Source organism: Juglans microcarpa x Juglans regia, chromosome 6D (genome assembly GCF_004785595.1).
Source record: "Juglans microcarpa x Juglans regia isolate MS1-56 chromosome 6D, Jm3101_v1.0, whole genome shotgun sequence".
Taxonomy (NCBI): domain Eukaryota; kingdom Viridiplantae; phylum Streptophyta; class Magnoliopsida; order Fagales; family Juglandaceae; genus Juglans; species Juglans microcarpa x Juglans regia.
In genome coordinates, this window is record NC_054604.1 from 10,277,708 (window position 1) to 10,302,438 (window position 24,731).

At 40.8% G+C, this 24,731-nt stretch overlaps 1 protein-coding gene and 3 non-coding genes across 4 annotated transcripts; all 4 read right to left on the bottom strand.

Moving 5' to 3' along the window:
- Positions 1 to 2,444: 2,444 nt before the first annotated feature.
- LOC121236278 lies at positions 2,445 to 2,537 on the bottom strand. The gene has a single exon (XR_005934714.1). It is a non-coding gene; the product is annotated as a small nucleolar RNA snoR69Y (small nucleolar RNA).
- An 813-nt stretch (positions 2,538 to 3,350) lies between these two features.
- LOC121236287 lies at positions 3,351 to 3,442 on the bottom strand. The gene has a single exon (XR_005934720.1). It is a non-coding gene; the product is annotated as a small nucleolar RNA snoR117 (small nucleolar RNA).
- Positions 3,443 to 4,144: 702 nt separating this feature from the next.
- On the bottom strand, positions 4,145 to 4,228 carry LOC121236283. The gene has a single exon (XR_005934717.1). It is a non-coding gene; the product is annotated as a small nucleolar RNA snoR116 (small nucleolar RNA).
- Positions 4,229 to 17,686: 13,458 nt separating this feature from the next.
- On the bottom strand, positions 17,687 to 23,890 carry LOC121235247 (metal tolerance protein 9-like). Its single transcript, XM_041131569.1, has 6 exons — positions 23,552 to 23,890; positions 20,780 to 20,892; positions 19,852 to 20,097; positions 19,394 to 19,474; positions 18,395 to 18,625; positions 17,687 to 18,200 (listed from the first exon to the last, which is right to left on the bottom strand). Exons 1-6 carry the CDS (start codon positions 23,781 to 23,783, stop codon positions 17,856 to 17,858), a joined length of 1,248 nt encoding a protein of 415 aa, XP_040987503.1. The 5' UTR covers positions 23,784 to 23,890; the 3' UTR covers positions 17,687 to 17,855.
- Positions 23,891 to 24,731: the final 841 nt, after the last annotated feature.

Genomic DNA, 24,731 nt, shown 5'->3' on the forward strand with positions numbered 1-24,731 from the left:
AATTAGAACTAGTCACTAATCCCAGCATTGAAGTATTGAAAAAACTCATATAAGCAAAAAATCTCAAATATCCTTGATCATGAGACATATAATTGTCACTATAAATAAGAACCATAATTCCAACAGTAGTAATTAAGATTAACATAATAGAAGTAAGTGGATCGATCAAGTAGCTGAACTCTAAAGAAAAGTCATTATTGATGGTCCAAGACCATACATATTGATAGATATAACTGTTATTTATTTGCTGAATAGACAGATTGACTGAAAAAATCATAACTATACTTAACAATAAAACACTAGGAAAAGCCCACATGCGGCGAAGATTTTTTGTTGCCTTCAGAAAAAGGAGAAGTCCCACCCCTATTAACATAGGAATTATAACTGGAATGAAAGGTATGATCCATGAATATTGGTATGTATATTCCATAAAAATAAATAAAAATCTTTTATTCTTAGTTAACTGTTTCTGATTCATCAGCTCTTATTTTTTTGAAAGGAGTCAGTTAATAAAAAAAATTAAGATAAGATATGTAAAACTAAAATAAATATTTTTTATTCTTAATTATTCTAAATCTTTTCCAAATACTTCAAACAAAAAAAAAATAAAAATTTCAATTCTTATTACTTATTACAATTTACATAATACAATATTTTAATCTCTAGAGAGAGTAAGAACAAATAATTACACCAAAAAGAATATGTTATTTTAATAGAATTCATAAAAGAAAGACACAGTCCATAACTTAACCCCAGAAAAAAAAAAGAGTTATTTTTTTTTTATCTGCTTAGCTGCAAAATTATTTGGAAGATTTGTTTATATCTGTTTAGATTTGTTTAGATATGTTATATCCGAAAACATATATATATATATATATATATATAATAAAGATTTGTTATGATTTGGAAGAAATGGTTTTTAGGATGTTGTATATTTGATTTTTCTAGATTATTTTTAAAAATTAGTTGTGTTTCTGGGTGGAGTTTAGAAAAAAAAAAATTTGGGGCCTTTGGGTTTCTAATCACGTTAGGTGAAGCAGCTAGTCCTCTAATCATGTTTCTATATTTAATTGTAAATATCTATTACAAGTTTCAACCTCATGCAACTGAAAATAAGAATAATAGTAATAATAATCACATTAACACTACAATATGCTAATACAACATCTTTACAGGATAGACCAAATTTAAGGCCTTAATACCTTGCTAGTTTGTCCCAAATCTTCCTTACTTGCAAGCCGTTGTGAAGGAAACCCTAAGACTACATTCTCCAGTACCCCTCATCCATAGAGAATGCACCATAGATTGCACAATCAATGGATTTCATGTAAAGGCCAAGTCTAAAGTGCTGATTAACGTCTATGCCATCATGAGGGACGTGGAACAATGGAATGACCCATATGAGTTTTTGCCTTAGAGATTTTTGATCTACAACAATGATAAGCTTGGTCAACATGATCAAATGGAAAAGGGTCAGGATTTTCATTACCTTCCATTCAGGGGTGGAAGGAGTTTTAGTAGCAATTCTGTAAATAAAATGCATACATTTTTACTAGTTGCAAACTCATGAAAATTGTGCTGTTTGAAAGTTGGTCCAAATTTATAATTGAGTTAAATCCCTCAACCAGAAATCATGTATATTGGCATTTCTTTTAGGGTTTGATCGCAAGCATAGCTTGTATACTAAAGATTTTAGAGAGGCAAGTTGACCACCAAAAACATCTAATCATATCAAACCCAATTTTATAGAGTTTTATTTTTGTCAAGTTTATATTATATTGCTTCTAGTTTGTACAGGTTGTAACAAATGCTCCTTCTATGGCGTGCAACAACATCAAATAATATTTTCTGATTCAGCCAAAAGAGCTTGTCAAAACCACTATCATGTGATTGTTAGAAGAAGAGCTAATTGTTGAAAAAATATCTTATTTTTTGCAAATAATTTGTTGTTTATTAGAATTTGATTAAAGCAATATATGTATTTTGTAATATTCTTAGCAAATTAATTCAAACAATATAATATTGTAATATTCTTAGCAAATTAATTCAAACAATATAATATGTAGTTAATTACATCTTATATGTTGCATGCATTTTACATGATGAATATTGATTTTTTTTATTTTTACATGTATTTAGTTAAAAAGTTATTTGTTTATAGGCTTATGTCATATTAAGAAGCAAGACTAAAAGAGATTTATATTGGTTTTCTATTGAGAATATGATTTGAAATTCTAAATGGAGACAAAATATTTAAAGTCCAATTAATAATAAAAAAGAGTTTGTAAAAAAAATAATACCAACAAAAAAAAAATTCAGATCCATCCCAAAACCCAGAATCCAAGTTTTGAAAAATCCAGATCCACACGGGTTCTTGCCCTGTTTTGAAAAAAGCCATAATGGCGTGCTGCTTCATTCAACTCCCGTTTTGTTAAAAAAGAAGGATTGGGATCAGACAAACGTTGAAAATTCCATTCCCAGACCTTAAAAAAGGTCTCATAATGAGCTGGGATTGTACATTTATCATCACTTCCGATGTATCAGCATCAAAATTTGTATACAAAATTAGTCCCATAATTGTTAGCAAGCAATAAATTATAAATTAGATTACAACGATACTCAGTCAAAGAATGAATGGCAGGTAGAGAGTGGGTTTATATCATCCTGATATAATAAAATACATACAACTTCATTTCACAGATTGATCTGAGATAAAAAATTAAATGGCAAGTACTAATTCATGCTGTTCTAAAATAAAGGCATCCCCGAAATAAGGTTTAGCAGCTTCAAATAATTAAATATGCAACAGAACAAGAAATTTCATTACATCCAATATCACGATCAGTAGTGCTTTCAAAACCAGATAAGCAGATGACAATGCAATGAATAATGCAACTCACAAGTATGCGCAACCACAAAGTTTCTCCCTAACTACGTTCCTAAAAAGGAATAGATTAATGGGTGAAATTACCAACATGATATTTGTCTACATAATATACCAAGATGACATTTGCGATAATAAAACTAGACGTTAAACGCATGTAGAGTATCTGAATGCATGAGCCTTAATAAAAATTGAGGCAAATGCTAGAATCTCAACTCCAGATCACTATTGGCAACGTACAGCACTGAAAACACTACTGAAAAAGCGCATCAGAGACTCTAATTTGTTGCCTTCCGAATTACCTCACCCATACCAAACAGTTACATGTTCTCCACAACGTTAAAATTTATGGTGAGCAAAATGCTCAAAAAAAGCTTTCATGGTTGAATGGCAGATTGATATCACAACTCCCCCAACAACAATTTAATAAAGCTTGAAAAGAAAAAGAAAAGAAATTAGATATGTGAGGCCTCAGAAATGGCAAATATAGATACATCAACGATAATCTTTTGTGGAGACTATCTCAGATGGTACGGACAAATTTAATCATCATAGGCCACCATTAGAAAATAATATAATCATGGAGATCCGACAGAGCAGAGAGAGTTTCGGCATAGGACAGTACATGGTTTTAAATCTAATTTAAACAGTAACCAAATGGATTAGGTTGAAAGGAAATAAACAAATTGCACATATCCACATATATATCACAACTAGCTAAGATCCGAAGTTTCCAACTTCTAACAAGACAGCTAAACACCTAGAATGAACTGATCAAATTACGTTATGTTATACAGACATAAAAAGGAAAAGAATAAAATTATAAATTCTCTGTTTTGAGTTGTTTAGTTAGTAAGAAAGGGCAAAACAAAGAAAAATTATCCTAATCTTATATAGTTTCTTTTGAACACATCTGGCAAGTGTGCTATTATGTTAAAGCATTGCAATGACCAAAGACTGAATCTGACATATGTAGATAGTTAAGGCTCAAACAAATGAATATAGGAACGTCTGAATGCAAAAGCCTAACAAAATAGGAGGCAAATGCCAGAATCTCAGCTCCCAGATCGCTTTTGGCAACGTACAGCACCGAAAACGCTATAAAAAAACGCATCAGAGACTCTAATTTGTTGCCGCTAGCATTATCAGATCCATACCAGAATGCCAATCAATTTCGCGGAAAAATACACTTGCAATCAAATTAAATAGCAATATTTAACACTATGTTCTGAAAATTTAACTACGTATACGAAGAAACAAAGGCTCAGCGAATAAAACTTTGACATCAACAAGCTCCAGAGAGCTTTCATAGTTTGATGGTATAAGATATCGTCATCACCGCCAATATAGAAACGTCAAAAACATACGAGAGAGAGAGAGAGAGAGAGAGAGAGAGAGAGAGAGAGGTGTGATGGAAGCGAGCCTCTGGAATCGGCTGGGATGGACGAAAGTTTGTTCAATCGAGCTGTGATAGGGTTTTGATTTCTTGAGGCGTTTAAATAGTAGAGAGACGGAGATGAAACCCTAATCTTGTCACCTCAATTTACCAAGACACCCTTATACCATTATTATTTCTATTAAGAGGAAGTAATTAATTGGAAAGAAAAATTTATCAACCCTATCATGCATGATTTTTTATATTTTTATTTTTATCTTTAGCAAGTATGTGGTATAGGGATGATGAGTAGAACAATTCAATTAGTTTAGCAGGAATAAATTAAAAAATATATATATATATATATATATATATAGATGGTATGTGGAATAATGAGTAATAGGGATGCAAATGAATCAATCTGTTCGATAGCCTGCTCGGTACTCTTCCTGTTAAACTCGAATCAAACTCGACTTGTAAAAAAAATACTCGACCGTGAATGTAGATGCCTGCTCGATTTTAAATGATACATACTCTACTAGACTCGACTCGACTCAACTCAACTAAGACTTGTTAAGACCCGCTCGTTTATGCCCGAGTCGACTTGTTAGCTTGACTCGATTAATATTAATTCATATATTGATAAGTATATACATACACCTATATGTATATATATGTGTGTATTAACTAATATTATAAGCATAACATTTTATAATTAAATATATAATATGTAATCTAATTACTTATGCCTATATATTGAATATGTTTCATAGCTATATTTTATAATTTGTACAATAATTAGTCGATAAGATTTAATAATTTTATTTACTATTATGTGCGAATCATATATTAAATAGATATATGTTATCATATTATGTGTATGTATTAATCATTTAGCTACATATTAATTATTTATAAATTTTTAAAATCTTATAATTCAATAGAGGTTCTACTTCTTAGTTGTACAAATTTAATATTAGATTTTTTATTTATCTAATTTACTAATTATTAACTCAGTCGCTTGCTGATCAGAGGAGACCAATTTGAGCCTCAAGGTCTTAGTGACATGGCTAAGCTACAACAATAGTTTATTATGCTCCTTGAGCTCATTTTTTTGCCTTCTCAAATCGAGCTTCTGTCTTGGCCATCACACCACGAGCACAGTCAAAGTTTAAGCTAAGCTCTTTGCGAGCATTCTCCGTCTAGGCCACCCTATTGGCATATTTGATGTCGTTGTTTGGTCTCCTCCAATTCTTGGTCCGAGCGTTGGAGCATATCTCGCATAGTGTCATGTTCCTCCTCCATTACCTTAGTCTCAGAGTAGCATCGCGATACCTCCTCCGGAGAGTTCTCCAAGTCCAACCGAAGATCAACCATGTCGTCTCAAAGGGCGGTGACATTTTCCTCTAGCATATGGGAGTAAGCCTCCTCCAAATGAGAGCATAAAGATGTTGTCCTCGCCACACTTTGCTCATAAACAACTTGATTGGCTTTGTCAGCAAGGTGTGTAAAGAGCAAGCCTCTTCCTCCAGATAGAGCCTGGCGATCAACAATCTAACACAACAAGCGAATTGACCAGACATGACACCAATCGAGATTATGAAATGAAAAAGGAAGGCAATATGAAGGTTAGAATAAGGAAGCCTACCAAGGATAGAAAAATTCCCAAGTTTACGAGCAATATTATGAACCAACTCTTCCATATGATTGTCGACTCACGGGTTAAGCCCCAAGGGATGAGACCTAGAAGGGCTAGGTAACCCTGAAAAGTTAAGCTCACAGTCGGCTAAAGAAGGTCTGGAACCGCTTGCCTGCCCAAAGCAACTAGGTGACAAAGCCTAAGGGGATTGTGGTAAGAAGGTAGCACTGGTCGGAACTGCAAATGTGCCCTCCCCATGTTGTTTGATATCACCCAAAGGAAGGACTTGTGTTGAAGTCTTCCCTAGGAGGCAAAGTACTGAAAGGCAGGGAAGGTATAGAAACTCCCGATCTCCAGTTTAATCCTCAAGCATCATCTCGCGATGATTATTTGAGTGTTGACCTTAGCAGGGATCGGACGACGAAGGCGCATCACAATCTTGTTGAGGTAACACCTCCTCACCAACCCCATGTGCTCCAATGTGATCTCTTGGCAACAAAGACATTCCCCCAAAGTCTTCAGCAGGCATCTTGGGAAGGGGACCTGCAGAACCCCATGTGCAGACTTTAGAAATGTAGGGTGTAGTACCACGTCGATATTCGCCCTCTCTTGATTAAGGGTCTCAACCAGGTGAACAGGGTTGGCGAGGGCTGATGAACCTATCTACAGTCACCTAGCTTAGGGGACTCAACGTCCAGAACCACCACCAGGTTAGCCTCTGCCTGGTTCACGATCTCCTCCAAGCTGTCAAGGGCAGTCAAACTAATCTGCTACCTCCTGATGGCGATGAAACTCGCCGCTATTGTTCAATTCAACTTGGAGGAATGGAATCCTCATGGTCAGAGTTTGAATCACTACTGGCTTCGTCTACACCATGAACTGAGTCACTGTCCTAGTGAGGCTTCTTCCCTTTTTGCTCCAACAGAACAAAAATGGTTCTTTTTTGTTTGTGAGGAACACCCGCTCAAAAATTTGCAACGCACAACATGGAAACGGTTCGGTAATACTAAAAATCAATCGATGTTTGCCCTGGTAAGAAGAGCATAAGACCAAACAACCTCAATATTTTGTTCAATCTTGGAGTAGACGAGTTCTAGGTGTGCTTTCTCCTGATCAGAAAGTACCACACTGATCTCACAGTCCTCGGGAAAGACTTCCTGTAAGGCTCAAACTGGAAATTCATGGCGGCTGGCTTCGCCTGCCAAAAACTTCCAACCAGTATTAGAAACAAAGAAAAACTTCTTATGCCACTCTTTGGCATGAGATTAACGGGACTCCCAATGCACCACCCTGTATTTTGTTTGTGAACGGAAATTGCATTGATTCTCATCAATGCGTCGAACAACATGAGTGTAGATGAACTCCAGGGCAGTAAAGTCAGGATATTCCTCACCGGCAGGTTCCAAAACTTGACGCCACATGATACAACACGATAACAAAATCCTCGAGGTGTTATGAAGAAGGTATGAAGAGCCTAGACCCAAGAAATTCAAGGCATCATGAACAAGGCAACAAAAGGGGTGCCAAAGCTGCATCAGGAACATGCTTGCGTATAGAGCAACTCGTTTCGAGTCAATAGCCCCATGATGGGTCCCAGGAAGATCCAGGTTCATAGAATCTGGGACCCCATACCAATTCCTCACCAAGTCCAAATATGCCTAAGAAGTAGTTGTGGACCAATTGTGTCCCTCAAAGTCATTCAGACGGTGTGATTTGGCACCTTCTACTTTGTTGGGAGAACTCTGAGGACATGAAGAAAGTGAACCGTGAGAGCCAAAGTGAGAAATATTATGGGGAGCCATTGGCGATATAAAAGACTGAAAGGAAAAAGTTTGAAAGATAAAAGATTAGGGTTTGAATGAGAGTGCAACAATAGGAAGTAATTAGGGTTTGAAGGAGAGTGCAACCACATGAAGCAATTAGGGTTTGAAGGAGAGTGCAACGATAAGAAATAAAAAAAATGTGAAGAAGGGAATTTAAAAGAGGATAGCAACGGTTAGACAACCCCCAACAAGAAAACAATAGGTGTTACTAACATAGAGGTAAAACGAGCAAATCTCGTGATCTATGCTGCATGAAAGGACATGGGAGGTAAGCTGGCACACATTATCCTAAACGTGGGAATATGTGTTGCCAAGGAGAATGAATATGAGTGGCGATGGAACATGTAGAGAAGCCGAAATGTCTCACTCTTGCCACTTAGGGTGATTAAATGCAAGTGGAAGTTAGGTGCACAAAGGTCACTGAAGCGGCGCAAAAAAAGTGAGAGGAATGATAAATCTCGGTCACACTCATGCGGTAGGAATTTGTGGGGCAACTGCTAGGTTAAATATTTCCTCAAAGGAATTGGGTTGAACCCTACATCACAAGAGACCATGGACCCAAAGCCAAAAGCCATGAGCCTACCCAGCTAAAACCAAGGCCATGATCGCCAAAATGCATTGATGTGGAATTTGAATCCAACCATCGTTAATAGTGATTTAATGATATAACGGACAAGAATTAACAATCTCCAGCATGATACTCACCCATGATATTCGCCTGGTATATCAATTCCTCTCAGCATACAGTATTTGTCATACAAGCAAATTTGAAGTCCCAATAGTCCACAGTCTAGCAAGGATTAGAGAAGATCAAGTCGTAAGGCAAGCCTTACCAATTAAGTAAGGATTAGAGAAGATCAAGTAGCATTGTGAAGTATGGCATTTGCTTGTGGTGGTTTAATTTGGGAGGAGAATAGTGTTTGTGATAGGGACTAGGACCTGAGGGCCGAGAGTATAAAAGAAAGAGGAACATAAGAAAAGAAGAGAAAGGGAGTGTTGGTGTTGCGTTTTGCAGCCTGAGCAGTTCTGCAAAGCCCAAGCTTCCTGATACCTGCAACTGAGAAGAAGATGAGGCTCCCGTGGCCTCCGGGGTCACTCCAATGCCTAAGTCAATGATTGTTCTTCGGAGAAAGAAAGTAGAATGCAAGAAAGAAGTTACACCAAAAATCGAATCTCCCTTCGTAAGAAGGTTACCCCTATTTATACCTGAGTAGGGCCCCGAGTCGAGGGAGATCGTAGCGCGTCAGATGTCAGACCTGCCACCACTCCTTCGTTGTCCCCCTAGTGGGAGCCAGTCTACAGCCTTGCAAAGGATTGCACCTTGTCTAAGGTCTTATGTCTACGCGGCCACCACCTCTCTATCATGCCAGGAAATGTCAGGCTGCGGGCGAGCCTTGGCTCGTGGGACGCTCCACTATGCGTCGAGTTTCCTGACATCGATTTGGCTCGTGCCTAGGATTTGATATCCTGGGGTCGGTGGTGTGACAGTGTGTTGCCCACCGGGCCCGATAACTTATTTTGCAAACCTTGATCCTCCCGAACCCTAAATGGACAGGCTGGTCCCGTGCTTACTCAACTTCCCGACCTTCTCACCCTGGGTCTTTGGCCCCTACTCGAACCCGGACTTCATGGTTCAGCCTTCCTAGGCCTGGGGCCTTTAGGAATGGGCCTCAGCTTTCTTAGGCATGGGCCCTACGGGAGTAGGCCTTCCCTCACAGTATCCCTCGAATTCCTACTGTGGACACGCGGTGGGAATTCCACCCTTCCTCATCCCGACTGGTTCCTCTTGATCCTGTTGCTTCGGGCCTTCTCTCCCGCTATTTCTTGGAGGTGGCTCGGTATCTACCGATTCGACTTCTTGAGGGTTGTTGAGAGGCGCGGGCGGCTCCTTGTTCCCGATGATTAGTAAATGTGCCCCTTCGCCTCTGTGACTGTCCCTCTTCTTGAGGCTCGATGAGACATGCAGACTGCACCTTTGACTGCCTTGACACCTTTCTGGTGCATGTCTGACGTCCCTTAGCCCCTCCGATTGCCATTTGTGCTGCATGGCGCTATCGGACGCCACTGACCCTGTCGCCGTTTCGCTTCCCGAGCTTCTTCTCGCCTGTTTCCTCGCTATTTAAGCCGCTCTTCCTCCCCAAATCTTCCTTCCTTCTACTCTTGTTTTCCCGCACGCTACTTCGCCTTCTTCCTCCGCTCTCAGTTTCCCAGCCACTCTCTCCTTCTTCTCGTTTACTTTGTTCGACACCCTTCTCCTTGTACACTCGATGGCTTACATGGACACCATTGCTTTGCTCTTCCGGGGAGACGTTGGGTATCCTCCGTCACTGGCGCTAATCTTAGGGCATTTCACTCTAAGTATGGGATTCCCTCCTCCGTGATCTTGGAGATGCCATGGAGTGAACACGTGGTGGGTTCCGATGGCTCTGCAACGAGGGTTGCTTTGTTCCAGTTGATGTTCACCAACGGCCTCCATCTCCCCCTTCTGCCGCCCTGTGCGGGAAGTTTTGAAATTCCTTGGGTTGGCCACGGCGCAGCTGCACCCCAACGTGTGGTGCCTCTTTATCTCCAGTTGCATCATCTACAAAATGGTGCTGAGCAAGACCCCCGAAGAGTATCCCGATTTGACGCCGAGGGAATTCTTCTACGCATACCAACTCGTCAACCGCCCCGGCAACATCGTTAGCTTCCAAGCCCTGTTTTCTGCTCGCAAGATAGCTTCTCTCGAGCAGCGTCACTCGAGTATCAAAGAGTGGTTGCGTAAGTTCTTCTTTGTGTCAGGACCGGGCTGGGAGTACCCTGAAGGGGAAGCCATTCACAAAGAATTCCCTGTTCAGGCAAGTTGGGGGTACCCTCCGTTAGCTGAGAGCTTGGAGCTTACCCTCAATCGGAGGGAGGAGGCCTGGTACGAGTTGGTCATAGCTTGGGTGAGGGCCCATCTCGAAGAATCGAACAAGGATGTCGTTCTCTACGATGAAAACATTTACAGCTACTTGTCATCCCCCTACCGTTTGTACGTTGTAGGAAGGAATTTTCTGGGTAGTGTCCCGCCTCCAGATGCCCACCCCCCTCGCCGAAAGAGAGTCGCGCGCCCTTCCGATGGTCCTGCCAAGAGGCCGCGGGTGTGACATGATTCTCCCTCACCGAGTACTGTTGCCAGAGGTCCTACTCCACCCATGGACTGGGCTAGCGAGTCGGGAGGGTGCGCCCGCTCGTCGCAGCGGCAGGAATCTGCCCCAGCGGATGCACCGACCCTTTCATCATGGGGAACCACCTCCTTCTAGAGAGGCCCGGTCTCTGCCGACGGTCCCTCTGCTTCCACTAGCTCCCGCGTCGCGGAGCCTTCTCAAAGCCCGCTGCCTCGCTTTGAAGAAGACTTGGAGGCTTGTGACTTTCAAGCGGCTTTCTTAGCTTCCCTGGCGCACCCCTTTCCCCACGAGCCGAGCTAGTTTGTGACCTTTTCCTCTTTTGAGGATACTCTTCAGGAGGAGACTGCTGCTGCCTTTGCTCGAGACGACTCGCCGAGCTTCTTTCTTTCGAAAATTCAATTTTCGGTGGGAGTGGAGACGAAGAAGACAATGCCTTCCCAGGATCTGAGCCTCGGGAGGGGGTGCAGAGCTCTTCACCAGCCTCCAGTTCGGGTGGCAGCAAGTCGGGGCCTGCATCATGCCCTTTCAGACCCTAAGCAGAGACGAACGTTCCTCGGGACGAGACGGGTGACCACAACGACTCGATGCATGAGCCGGGATCACGGGAGGCAGGGCCTGGTCCCTTCGAAATCAGAAGCCCCGAGGAGGGACTTGGCAAATCTTCCCTTCGAGATGAAGAAGGATGGAGCACTGGCGGGTGAGAATGCTGAGGAACCGATTCCAGAAGCTTCACCTACCTCGGTTCGGATCCCGCCCGAGGTTGCTCCCCCAATCATCGATCTCAGCGATGATGAGGAGTCCCCAATTTCGACTCTTGTGGCGCCCAGGCCCTGTGACAAGACTTGGGCATCTCTTCCCAATTTTTCTTGGCAGTTGGTGACTGCCGGCCCCTCATCCTCTTTAGGTGCAGAAGGTTCTTTGCCTCCGCCCTCAAGTCTGGATCAAGCACGGGCTGCTGCTACCGAGTGAGTCAGCTGCATGCTGAGGCCTTTATTCACCCAGGTATGCTTGTTCTTTGCAAACTTGCTTCATTCCTGGCTGTGGTTTAGGATGTCTTGTGATTGATTCCCTTTTTTTTTTGCGTTTCCTGTTTTCATAGGCCATGGACCAACTTGCTGGCTCGATTGGGAGTGAGCTGGAGAAGCTGGAAGAGGCCAACCGAGGGCTCGGTTCCTTGGGTTGCTTCTGTTATTTTAAGTTGAAGTAGGCGACCAGACGAATAAAAGAGCTAAAAACGGAGCGGAGGGATCTGCTGAAGGAGATAATGCTCCTCAAGGACCAAAACTGGGACCTGGAGGTCGCTGTTGAAAGGCAGAAGGACAAAAAGAGAAAGTTGAAAGACCTCATTCACGATGCCGAGCAGGAGTTGTCTCAACCAGCTTAGGAGAAAAAGGGACTTGAGGAGCCCGACCTCTCCTCCGAGCGCGCCCTGATCACCTTGGAAGCTAAGCTGAGTGTTTCCCAGGCTCAACTGGGGTCGGTCTGGGAAGAGTTGTTGAAGACCTGGGGGGAGACAGAATCCCTCTGGAAGGAGGTCAAAGAGTTTCGCCAGGCTCAGGTCTTAGTGGTCGGGCAGCGTTCGAGGTTGTTATTCGAGACCTTTAGGCATTCTCACGAAGCCTGACACCTGAGAGATCAGTTGTGACGGGCAACGTCTCTGGTTGGCAAGCTAGCGCAGTCCGGGATCTAGAAGAATCTCGACCTTCTCTCGAGCGACTGGGAGATCGCCAACTTGAAGTCTCAGCTGGGGGACGTTGACTGGTTTGCCAATGAGATCCAGTCCCAGATCACAAATACTAACTCCATTCGTGATGTTGCTTGGTCCTACAGTTACAGCGACGGCTTGAAGAGAATGCAGCAACATCTGTTGTAGCATCCAGAGCCGAACTTGCGCACCTTGTCCTTGGCGTCTCTCCCTCCTGGCCCCGAGGAGCAGGCCTTTGTTAGGAATTTTGGGAAGCCCGAGTACCCTTCGTTCCTCCCTCGGGGTCCGTCTGCTTCTCCATCTTAGTGATTAGGCTTTTCGAGTGTCTCTTTCTTGTAGTAGTTACATATGTACTTTCTTTTTTGTTTGACGAGCACAACCCGTGTACTCTATATATTCTGATAATAAAATTTTGACAACACAAAGGACTTCATGATATCTTCATATTATATCTTTTATGTATTTCCTTTCTCCTTATGAAGACTTGAGTTAGCTAGGGTGAGGTCTAGTTGGGGCGGGTTCTGGTTCTGAGTCATGGGACTCGGAAGGTACCCTGCAGCTTTATCGAGTCAAGGGACCCGCCTTCTTGCGAGTGTAAGGACTCGACTTATTCTCGAGTCAAGAGACCTGTCTTCTTGCGAGTGTAAGGACTCGACTTATTATCGAGTCAAGAGACCCGTCTTCTTGCGAGTGTTAGGACTAGTATTTTTTGGGGTGGGGTCCGGTTCCGAGTCCTGGGACTTGAAAGGTACCCCGCAGCTTTACTGAGTCAAGGGACCCGTCTTCTTGCCAGTGTAAGGACTCGACTTATTCTCGAGTCAAGAGCCCTCGGTCGGTGATGAACGCTGTTTTCTCCTCGTCATCCGGGTTCATCCTTATCTGATTGTATCCAGAATATGCATCCATAAAGCTGAGGAGTGGGTGTCCCACTGTCGAATCTACTATCAAATCGATGTGGGGTAGAGGGAAGCTATCTTTTGGGCAGGCCTTGTTTAGGTCGATGAAATCTACACACATTCGCCACTTGCCATTGGGCTTTTTCACTAGAACCACATTCGACAGCCATTCCGGGTATTGAACTTCCCGGATAAACCCCGCAGCGAAGAGTCGGTCCACTTCTTTTGTTATCGCTCCATATTTCTCAGTGCTAAAGCTGCATCATTTTTGTTTTACTCTCCGGCCCATCGGGTTGACATAGAGTCAATGCTCGATGATGGAGTTGTCAATCTCGGGCATGTCCTCATGACTCCCGGCAAACACATCCCGGTGTTCGACCAGGAGAGATATTAGCGTTGTCTTCATATCTGGGCCTATCCCTAATGCCGATTCGGACTTGCCGCCCGGGCTCTTGTTGGTCTACTACTACAAGTTCGAGTGGTTCGTTGGGCGCGACTTGTCTGAGGGCCTGCTCGTCCCGAATTTCCCTATCCCACTGGGTAAGGACCGGAGGTAACCCAGGCATGGGGGCCTCCTTTGATGCTTCTATGGCCGCTACGACTCATGCCTCATGTCTCATTTTCCTGTTGTAGCTTTCCCAAGCTAGGACCTGTTCACCATGGATTTCGCCGACCCCTGAGTCGGTGGGGAACTTCACCTTTAGGTGAATGGTAGACGTCACCGCCTTTAAACTGTTCAGGGTCGAACGCCCTAGTATGGCATTGTATAAGGATGGAGACTTAACAACCAGGAAATCGGTCATGGTGGTGGTGGTCCTGGGTGCCCTTCCTGCTAGGATTGAGAGGGTAATGATGCCTGCCTGGTGAGCGACATCTCCCGTGAAACCCTTGAGTGGAATTGTGGCCAGCCACAACCGATCCAGATCGATGCCCATCTTGATGAAAGCGTCCCAAAAGAGGATGTCGGCCGAACTGCCGGAAGTTCGCAATCTGCATGTCACAACCAATGCATCGTCGTGCGGTTGGAGAATGCCTTCCGCATCTTTTTCGTCAAAGGTTATTGCGACACTTTCGGTACATCACTGTGGTTTGCTTACTCCCTTTACCGCACTGAAGACTTCCTTGTAGTGCACTTTCCAGGCGTGTGCCCTTCAGGCTGATGAGGTGACTCCTCCTCCTGGATACACCCCCAGTGATAGTGCTTATTTCTCTAAGCGGCCCGTTCCCCACGGTGGGGCTTCTTCGCCTTCCATCCCTCACATCTTGTCTTCTCGGGACTTCCCCCTATCGGAAGTTTGGGCGCCTTTCTTCAGGTCTGTTCCTTCCATTCCCTGGCTGACCCACTGGGTTCTTCTGCTCCTCTACCTTAATCTTCTTTAGGGCGTAGCAGTCGCGCGTGCTGTGTCGGTTGTTTATGTGATACTCACAAAATGGGCGGCCCTCCACCCCACGGGGATGTTCTCCTTGGTGTTCCACCCGAGCATTTCCCTCTACTGCCAAGCTCACGTGGGCGCAGCTTGCTCCATTAGTCCGGGCCGATGCTTCTCTTTTTCTCTTCACATCTGGAGGTCCTTGCCTCTCTCCTCCATGGTTATTACAGTTGAGACGTTGCACTGGTGCCTTTATCCCAGCTCTCTCCATCTCAGCCCATTGAGGGGCCGTTAGTGCCTCTAAAGTATTTTCTGCATTGATGAACTCATCTACTCAGTCCATAAACTCTCTCAGCGTGGTGGGGGTCTTCCGTGCTATCTCGGTCATGAATGGATTCAGCGACCAGATTTCCCCTAGCAATGCTGCTAATTCTCGTCCTGATCATCAGTGGTCATGTGTTCCCAATTGAACCATAAGAGAGATATGACTTTAGATTCTCGCCCTCTCATTGCTTGACTGTTAGGAGGTAGGCCGCGGGGTGTCTCCTCTTGCGGTTGGCTAGAAATTGTGTCATGAAGAGGCGTGCAAGCTCTTCAAAGCTTCCTATTGTTCTTGACGCCAGCCCCCCAAATCAGCTCCGGGCCCTCCCTTCAGTGTTAGGAGGAAGGCCTAGCAAGCAACCTCTCCTGGGAAGCCGTGTAAAGTCATATGGGCCTTGAAAGTCTCTAGGTGCTCCAGTGGATCTTTGGACCCATCATAGGCTTCCATCTGGGGAACTTTGAATTTCGTAGGGAGGGGCATGGCCAAGATTTCCTCACTATAAGGGAGGTCAGAGCTGATTAGTTGTTGGTCTACAGTCGAAGGGGTATCCATCTTCTTTTCTATTTCCGCACATTTGTCTCCCAACTCTCAGATTTTGAGGTGCATTTCGCGCCTTTCTTCTTCCGCCGTAGTGTCCGCCGGGATTCTTCGTGAACCCTTTTGCTCATTGCCGCTCGGCTCTACGCCTCCCACCAGCTCCTCGTTCGCAAACTTGAGGGCTGCGTTTTCTTGCCGAAGTGTTCGGGCCTCCTCAGTCAACTTCCTGATGGTCTCATCCATGCTTACAAGTCGTGCTTCCATTGTTTCTTCCTCGCAGTCTTCCCTTCTCGTGGCCTGGTACTGCGTCGCTGCTGGCATACTAAGTACACGTCGTTATGGAAAAATTATCCCACAGACGGTGCCACTGTTGGTGTCGTGTTTCGCAACCCATGCAGGTCCGCAAAGCCCAAGCTTCCTGATACTTGCAACTGAGAAGAAGATGAGGCTCCCGTGGCCTCTGGGGTCACTCCGATGCCTAAGTCAGTGATTGTTCTTTGGAGAAGGAAAGTAGAATGTAGGAAAGAAGTTACACCAAAAACTGAATCTCCCTTCGTAAAAAGGTTACCCCCTATTTATACCTGAGTAGGGCTCCCAGTCGAGGGAGATCATGGCGCGTCAGATGTCAGGCCTGCCACCACTCATTCGTTGTCCCCCTAGTGGGAGCCAGTCTGCGGCCTTGCGAGGGATTGCGTCGTGTCTAAGGTCCTACGTCTACGCGGTCACCACCTCTCTGTCATGCCAGGAGATGTTAGGTTGTGGGCGAGGTGTCCTTGGCTCGTGGGACGCTCCACTGTGCACCGGATTTCCTGACATCGATCTGGCTCGTGCCTAGGATTTGATATCCTGGGGTTGGGGGTGTGACGATGCGTTGCCCACCGGGCCCGGTAACTCATTTTGTAGACCCTGATCCTCCCGAACCCTGAATGGATAGGCTCGGACAGGCTGGTCTCGTGCTTACTCGACTTCTCGACCTTCTCGCCCTGGGTCTTTGGCCCCCTACTCGGACCTGGACTTCGTGGTTTAGCCTTCCTAGGCCTGGGCCCTTCAGGAATGGGCCTCAACTTTCTTAGGCATGGACCCTACGGGAGCGGGCCTTCCCTCACAGGGAGCTTACTGATTAGCTTCTATATTGCTCACGGAGGTGATGTGAGTTGAAAACTGAGAGACAAGGAGGTCGAATGGATGGGCTTGAGTGTGCTAGAGTTTTGAGATGTAGTTGGTGCCGTGCCAGCAATTATGTTCGACCTAGACGTATATGTTGGCTTGAGGGGTGGATGTGCTGAGCTTCATTAATTCAGCTGTGTGGGTCCTGTGCGTGAGAGTGAACTTGAGAAGGCACTATGGGGAACTTCAAGGGAAAGTGCAAAGAGAGTGAGAACACGGGGGGTGAGAGTGTATAAGGAGCTTATTATGCAATGAATTCTTATACCATTATAGTGAATGGTCTTCAAATTGTTGATACTCTACTAAAACTTATAAAGATCATCTACGATAATTCATTTTAATTAAGTTTGCTAAAAACAAGAGGCGGAATAAAAGATATCGACATCAGGTGTCAGAGTGTGAGAATCAAGGAGCATCAAGCGACATTAGTAATGCAGGCAGTTGTGGAATATGCAAGTGCCATGTAATCACTTTGAAAAAGAATAAGATTTACTATTAAAAAATTAATTTTTTATGTGAGTTCCGTATTTATTTACTTTTTTCAAAGTGATTGTATACTACTTGCGCACTTACGACTACAACTATCATTTCTTAATCGAAAAAACTGAGAGTTGGACTGGGAATTAGGGAGCCGAAGGTGATCTGTTTCCCGTGCACTTTTTCTAGCAAAAATATTGAAAACAATAGGAGAGAGAGGTCCATATCCAAGGCCTATAAATTTTAATAGGCTACATCTTTAGTATTGACTTTCATACATCTGTCTTATTATAAGAAGGAAAGTTTATATGAAGAATAATACATTGTGGTACAAAACAAAAGTACAAAGTGTAGATGTAATATAGCAATAGAACAGTAGAATGGTATTTAATACAAAAAAGATATTAACATAACGTGTAAACAAAAGAAAATCAGTAAAGGCTTTCGAGGCTCTGGTACTGTGCAAACCCGAAATATGGTCATTGCTAGCACCAATAATTCATTCATGCCCTCAACTCTTGGCATTGTGTTCTGGTCTGTGAGTAAACTCAAAATCTATATGCACAAAGGCTCGTTCAACTTCAGGGAGTTGCTCAAACTTCTCTTGAAGTGTCTCACCAATATTATGTGCCTGGTTCAGATACATATCTTCTGGCAAGACAATGTCAACCTCCACAAAGTACTGAGAGCCAAAGGTGTATGCTCTAACTGTGTCAATATGCTGGATATCTTCATGGTGGTTCCATATCATATATGTAAGTTTTGCCAAGAAATCAGGTGGTGCAGTTCTTCCAATCAGAGACCATACATTCTCAATGACTGTCCTCGACCATGTATTGATTGTATATAATGCTATCTGCATTATAGTAAGAAGTTATTAATTGTTGTAGACTAAGGTTGAAGGAAAATTCCCATCTATTCTCATGAAGGACATGATTGCTGACAAATGTGGTGGAAATAGTAGAAAAATAAAGGCTTTTATGCATTAAATTGATATGCTTTGTAGAGATAAAGAAAATAAAAGAAATTCATCTCTTAATTTGAACTCACTATAATGGCTCCAGCAGGATCAATCCACCAGTAATATCTGTAAGCTAGGACAGCTGCAGCTAAACCAACTGAATTGGTAATAACATCGAAAAAATGATCTTGAGCATATGCTCTAACAATTTCGTTTTCAAATCTTCGACAGTAAACCATGAGCACAAACTTCACCACCGTGACAGAAACCATAATCCCAATTACCCATTTCTCCTGGTCATGATCCATTTCAGGGCGAGACTGTAATCAAGAAAATGATAGTGTTGGTAATGAAATAGACATCTTGTAAGATAAAACAGTTTCCTACTTCCAATATATTATTAACAGATAAAGATAGAAATTTGTTGATGTAGATGGTATTGTGAATGAAAAAAAAGTTCAAATTCTAAACTCTTAATGACTGCAGAGCAAATTGACTAAATACTATCAGTTAATCATGATAATTTTATGTTAATGATTTTGATGATTGAAGACTTCTATATCATAGAGCACCACTACTGCAGTAGAGGGAGTAGGGCTACATGTATTGGATACTCTCTACACCATATAATTGAACCAGCCACCAGATAACATAGCATTTAAAATCATTAAATAAAGGTGTATATATAGCAAATTATGCTCACATGTGCTCATCCGATAATACCGAGATTAAGGAAAAATGAAATGAAAACACCCTGCTTGGTCTATGACTAAGAACTGATAAATTTATTACCGAGCTGAAACCAGTTGTATGTTACGATCCCACATCGACTAAGTATGAGATTGGTAGGTGGTTTATAAGCCTTTAGGCACCCTTCCCTTGTTAGCCGGTTTTCAATGGCGAGTTCTACCTAGTGGGTTCATAACATTATACAGTCCTCTTGAATTTTCTTCATAAGAGTACAAAATTAAGACCTCCAACAAGCCCCTTCCAAAGTGTGCATATTAGCCCAAGTCCGAGTCTGAACCCAGCTCTAATTAGTTGTCTAGGTCATAATTATTTGAGTAAATAAAATTAAAGTTACATACCTTAGCAATTATTTGTCGAGCAGATTCGAGCAATATTTGTAATCCAAGAGTTGCCATTACTGATGCAAAAACAATGATACCCTGCATATTCAAGCTTGATTAGCATACACTTAGTGTAACTAAAAGGAAAGCTGATCACTTTATGGACAACTTTAAGAGGCAATGACATAATATGCATTGTTCAAATGCAGTTTTCCACCATGGTTTTTGAGGATTACTGGCAAGCCTTGGTTGCCCATACCAAAAACGATTTTCACTCTTGAAATTACAGTCTGAAAAATAATCTATCGTTAATCTACCTCAGAGTGCTGACTTAACTGGCTTCCAATTTTACCCCTAAATGGCCACTTGTCCGGCCATCTTTCTCTAATCAAAAGGCCACTTCAGAAAAAACTTTAACATGTTTTTCCAACACATGCACAAGAATTGAATTTTCCAACACAAGTTTGATGCCTCACCACGGGTTGCATCCGATTCTTTCCAATTGGATAGTGATAGTGGTTTGGCTTCCTCATGGCATATGATGTGTACCATAAAATACACCCTGACAAGAGATCCAAGAAAGAATCCAAGGTTGAGGCAATAACCGCCAATGAGCTGCTCTCAACAGAAGCAAACACCTTTGCTGCAAAAAGGACCAAGTTTGCTATGTTCGACACATTAACTGCCATCCTCTCCCTCTGGGCAAGCTGCTCCATTTCATCCTGAATAATGTACGAATTGGTTAATGATAGTATTTAACTTGCTCATTGACCATCTCCATACTCAGTTCTGGGTGAATATAGATATAAAAGAATTAATGAGAATAGTTTCATTCAAATATTATATATAGTTGCTTCTGCTTTGTATACAAAAATCAGGAAGAGATAATGCAGATTTGAGTCTCTATATGGTCTGCTAATCACGTAATACTTGCTGAAGAAATTCATGAACCTGACTCATTTCATAAAACTGGTTCAATAACAGAGGATTACTCATTCCTTATAAACATACCTAAGTCCTTGTCCACAGACAATGTGAGATTGTTCCTCAACACTATCCCTCACGTGCAGACCAGTATTTTTCCTGGTCTTTGTCACGAGGTAAGTAGTGTGAGTCTTCATTCGTCCTGTGACAAGTTCTGATATCATGAAGAAATTCATACGCCTAACTCATCTCATAAAACCAATTCAACAAAAGAGAATTGTTCATTCCTTATAAACATGTCTAAGACCTTATTCACAGACAATGTGAGATTATTCCTCAACACTTGTCCTCTCAAACTTGAGCTAGTTCTGCACCATATTGTCCAAAATCCTAACATAATCATGTTTTATTTCCTAAAAACTATCATGAACATATTGAACAATAAAAGTTAGGTGTTAATGATATACCAAAACAACCAACCTTTGTGAGTCTTCCTGGAAAACCACCTGTGTCACTCATGGTCTCCACCTCATTGAACCCTTCAAGGATCTTTTCTTGTTTCCTATAATATCCCGTAACCTTGGTTTGTTTCCCTGGGATAAAGAGAATGATAAGGTACAAAAAAACCAAGGAATGATATTATTAAGTACTTCAGCAAGTCTCACAAACAGAGATAAGGCCCAAGTTATCGTATATCAAACAATGTTCACAAATAAATTGAAAGCCAGGCGAGAAAAGCGCAAGGATACATATATAATAAATCAAATCAGATATCTGAATTTCAGACACATTAGCAACTGAATTTCAAACTGTGCTGTCTTAACAAGACAAGAAAAATTAGAAGAATCTTTGGGGAACAATCTTGTCCAGAGTTGAGTTAACAATATATAACAGCCACGGCAGGGACCAAAGGAAAAATCAATCTTTAAACAACCATCATCCACGTACGACATATACTGGCAATAGTAAGTGTGTGACCTGTCCAACATGGAAAATGATAGTATGACTACTAAATATGTCCTACTCATATTTTTTTATTTTTAATGATTAAGGAAATGACTATTAGTGAATTTATATAGATTTTTATTTTTTTTCTTAATGGTTAAGGAAATTTAAAAAATGATTAAATAAAAAAAAATTCATTTGTACTGGTGGACACATTTGATAGTCACCGTAGCATTGTCCATCTAATATTGTCTGCCCCATTTAAATTTGCCATGTACTAGTGAGAAGACTTTCCATATTGTTGCTTAATTTGAAATTTCTCCAAATTGGGTTGTTTGGATTCAAAGATGATTTCAATTCATCTTATTTTATCTGATTTAATCATTATAACTATTCCAAATTTTTAAACAAAATATAATAAATAATTCAATTCTTTCAAATCTCAAAGCAAAAATAATATTAAAAAATAATATTCTAATAATATTTTATTTAACTTTTATTTTCATCTCATCTCATCTTAACTCAACATGCATCCCATCTTGCCCTTAATAACACTATTGAGCCGTGGGGAGATTGAGCCGTATCCTCCCCACGGCTTACAAATATGACTTTTCACAATAAGTTTTAAAAGATCATACATCACACTCTAGTCTTGAGACCTGTTATTGTTTGGGCGGAACCAGGAAATCTGGGGGGAGGGGGGTCAAATATTAATTTTTATATACTTTATTTTATAAAAGCACATTTCAAACTTAATGTTCATCAAGTTTTTGAGAATTTTGGGGGGTTTGCCTCTTAGTAGTTCCGCCCCTGATGATAGACTTATTACATTCTACCATCCATTTACTACTTATGTTATTCTTTTAGTTGTTTTTTAATTGCTTTTACTTAATTATTAAGGAAGTGACTATTAATGAAGTTGTATATTTTTTTAAATTTTTTTTAATGATTAAGAATGTTAACAAAATAGTTAAAATAAATAATAAAAAAATAAAAAATTTCAAATTCACTATAGAATAATAAAAGTATAGTAGGAGGGTAGTATTAAGTCTATCATTAATCATTGGAAAATGATAATTTCACCACTGATTTTTATCGCTCGATGTTACTATTGAAATTTTTAATTTTTTTTTTTACTTAGTGATTAAGAAAGTATTTTTTAATAATATTGTAATTTTTTTAAAAAATATATAAAAATATTCAAAAAATACATATAAAAAAAAAACCAATTAAGCCTAACGATATATAACTACCAGCGAGAGCCGGGAGCGGTGGCACAGTACCGTCCTTAATCATTATCCGTTTGTTTATGGGTCAATATTTCTGGTGATAGTAGCCCTGTCGTCATGCGGGTTCTGCTATTAATTATGAGTTTGACAATTATATAAATGAGTCCCATATATGTGGAGTGATGTATAGTAAACATTACTAATTAGTTTCATTCTCCACCTTCTATAGCCAGGAATTAATTTGATCCTCTATATTAAGACTTGATCAAAAATAAGAATCGAATTCGGAATTAGGTATGCATGGACCGATTCAATGAATATATAAGTTTATTGAACAAATTGAATCGAGCGATTCGCGACTATTATAAGTCGATTATTTCAATATTAAGAAAAATATTAGAAATTATAGATAATCCAATTCAAACATTCAATATAATATATAAAAGAGAATAAAATATAAAATTTTAATAAAAATATTATATGAATCCAAATAATTTCAATATACATGCAATTCATGTATTTAATCTCAATCTAATTTTTTTTCCACCCTCCAATACTAAGATAACAATAATATTATTTATTCAAGTTCATTCAGATAGTTATTCATATCACAAAGTCATCATATATATTTCTCTCTCACTCTAGATCATAAAGTCACGAAGGTTCCGTTTGGATAGTGAAAGTGTTTCATTTCATCTCATTATTATAACTTTTCTTTCATTTAAAATATAAAAAATAATTTAACTTTTTCAAATTTTAAAATAATAATAATATTAAAAAATAATATTTTAATAATATTTTATTTAACTTTTAATTTTCGTTTAAAATCATCTCATCTTATCTTCCAATCAAAATCTAAGGCTCTAGAAACCAAATTCATGGTCGGAAAGGCTGAATGGGATTCCAAGAGATTGCTCCAATGGCGTGCCTTGGGCAAAGTTCAGCATTTAAATATATTGAAAAAACTCCATAAATCCACGAGACTTACATTCTTCTATGTTTATTTTCTATGAAATCCAGTCCTCCTCATGAAACGTACGTAGTCGGTAACGATCGAGCAGAAGAAAAGAAGACTTACTGTTACTCCGAAGAAGGCGTCGGAAAGTGGAGGGAGCATGATCGTGATCATGATCATCGGCTCTTTTCTGCGGCAGTCGGAACTCCTTGACGTCGAGTCTCCATGAGGATTTCTGGCGCTTCAACGCTTTGGCAGTTTCGGCTTCCGGTGGCTGCAGAATCATCGTCGTCTCCCTCGTGCAATCTTCAGTACATGTTGGGTCAGTTTGAACTCCACACTTGATCTCCTCCATTGACAATTGTTACGCTTCTCTCACCCTCACACAGACATATATAGTTTGCCTCTCAAAAGTTCCTTTATATAGACAGACGTATTCCACTGCAGTCTCAGACTCTACTGCAAAGCTTGTAACTTCCTCCCACTAAGAGGAGAGAGAGAGAGAGAGGTAGACACGTACGTATGGAGTGTTACATGCTTTATTCTATGGCTCGGTTTGCATGTATACACAAACAAATCTCAGCCACCTATCATCATCATACCAATGATCTATAACAAACAGCCACTTGTTATCAGCTTATTTCCTTCGTAATACTCAGTACACCCATATGTGATTTTAATGATAATTATATTAATTTTGAAACTATCTGATAATTAGTTCATTTTGTTGGAGTTTATTCGAATTTTAATTTTTATATAATTATCTTCTATTTAAATAAAAAAATTATATATCTATAGACACAAAGAGATTATACATATAATATAAACCTACAAACTGATGTGACTTCATAAAACTCGTTAGATTTAGTTTATAATAAAAATAACTTTACAATCTGATATATTATATTAAGTCACGTCAATTTGTACGTTTACTTTTGTGTAATTCTTTTAAGTTAAAAATATTTTTCTTATTTTTATTAAGAATTACTCAAAAATAACTTCACATGAAACAAATAAATATCGAATACAATAACTCTTCATGACACTGTATTATTAATTGGACATGATGTTTTTGTATTAATGATGAGGAACAGCCCGCAAACCTTGTTCATTGACAGCTACCACCAAGGAAGGAATATTGAGAAATTCTGGATTTTTATGCTTTTTGATGATGTACGTGAACCGCCCCGCCAGCCTTGGTTTCTCGTAAAAGACAGTATTTGCTGTACATCATTCCCAAAAGGTATATGCTTCAGTCCATTGTGATATGGTCTTTCCATGCATCAGTATCTTAGGAACCAAC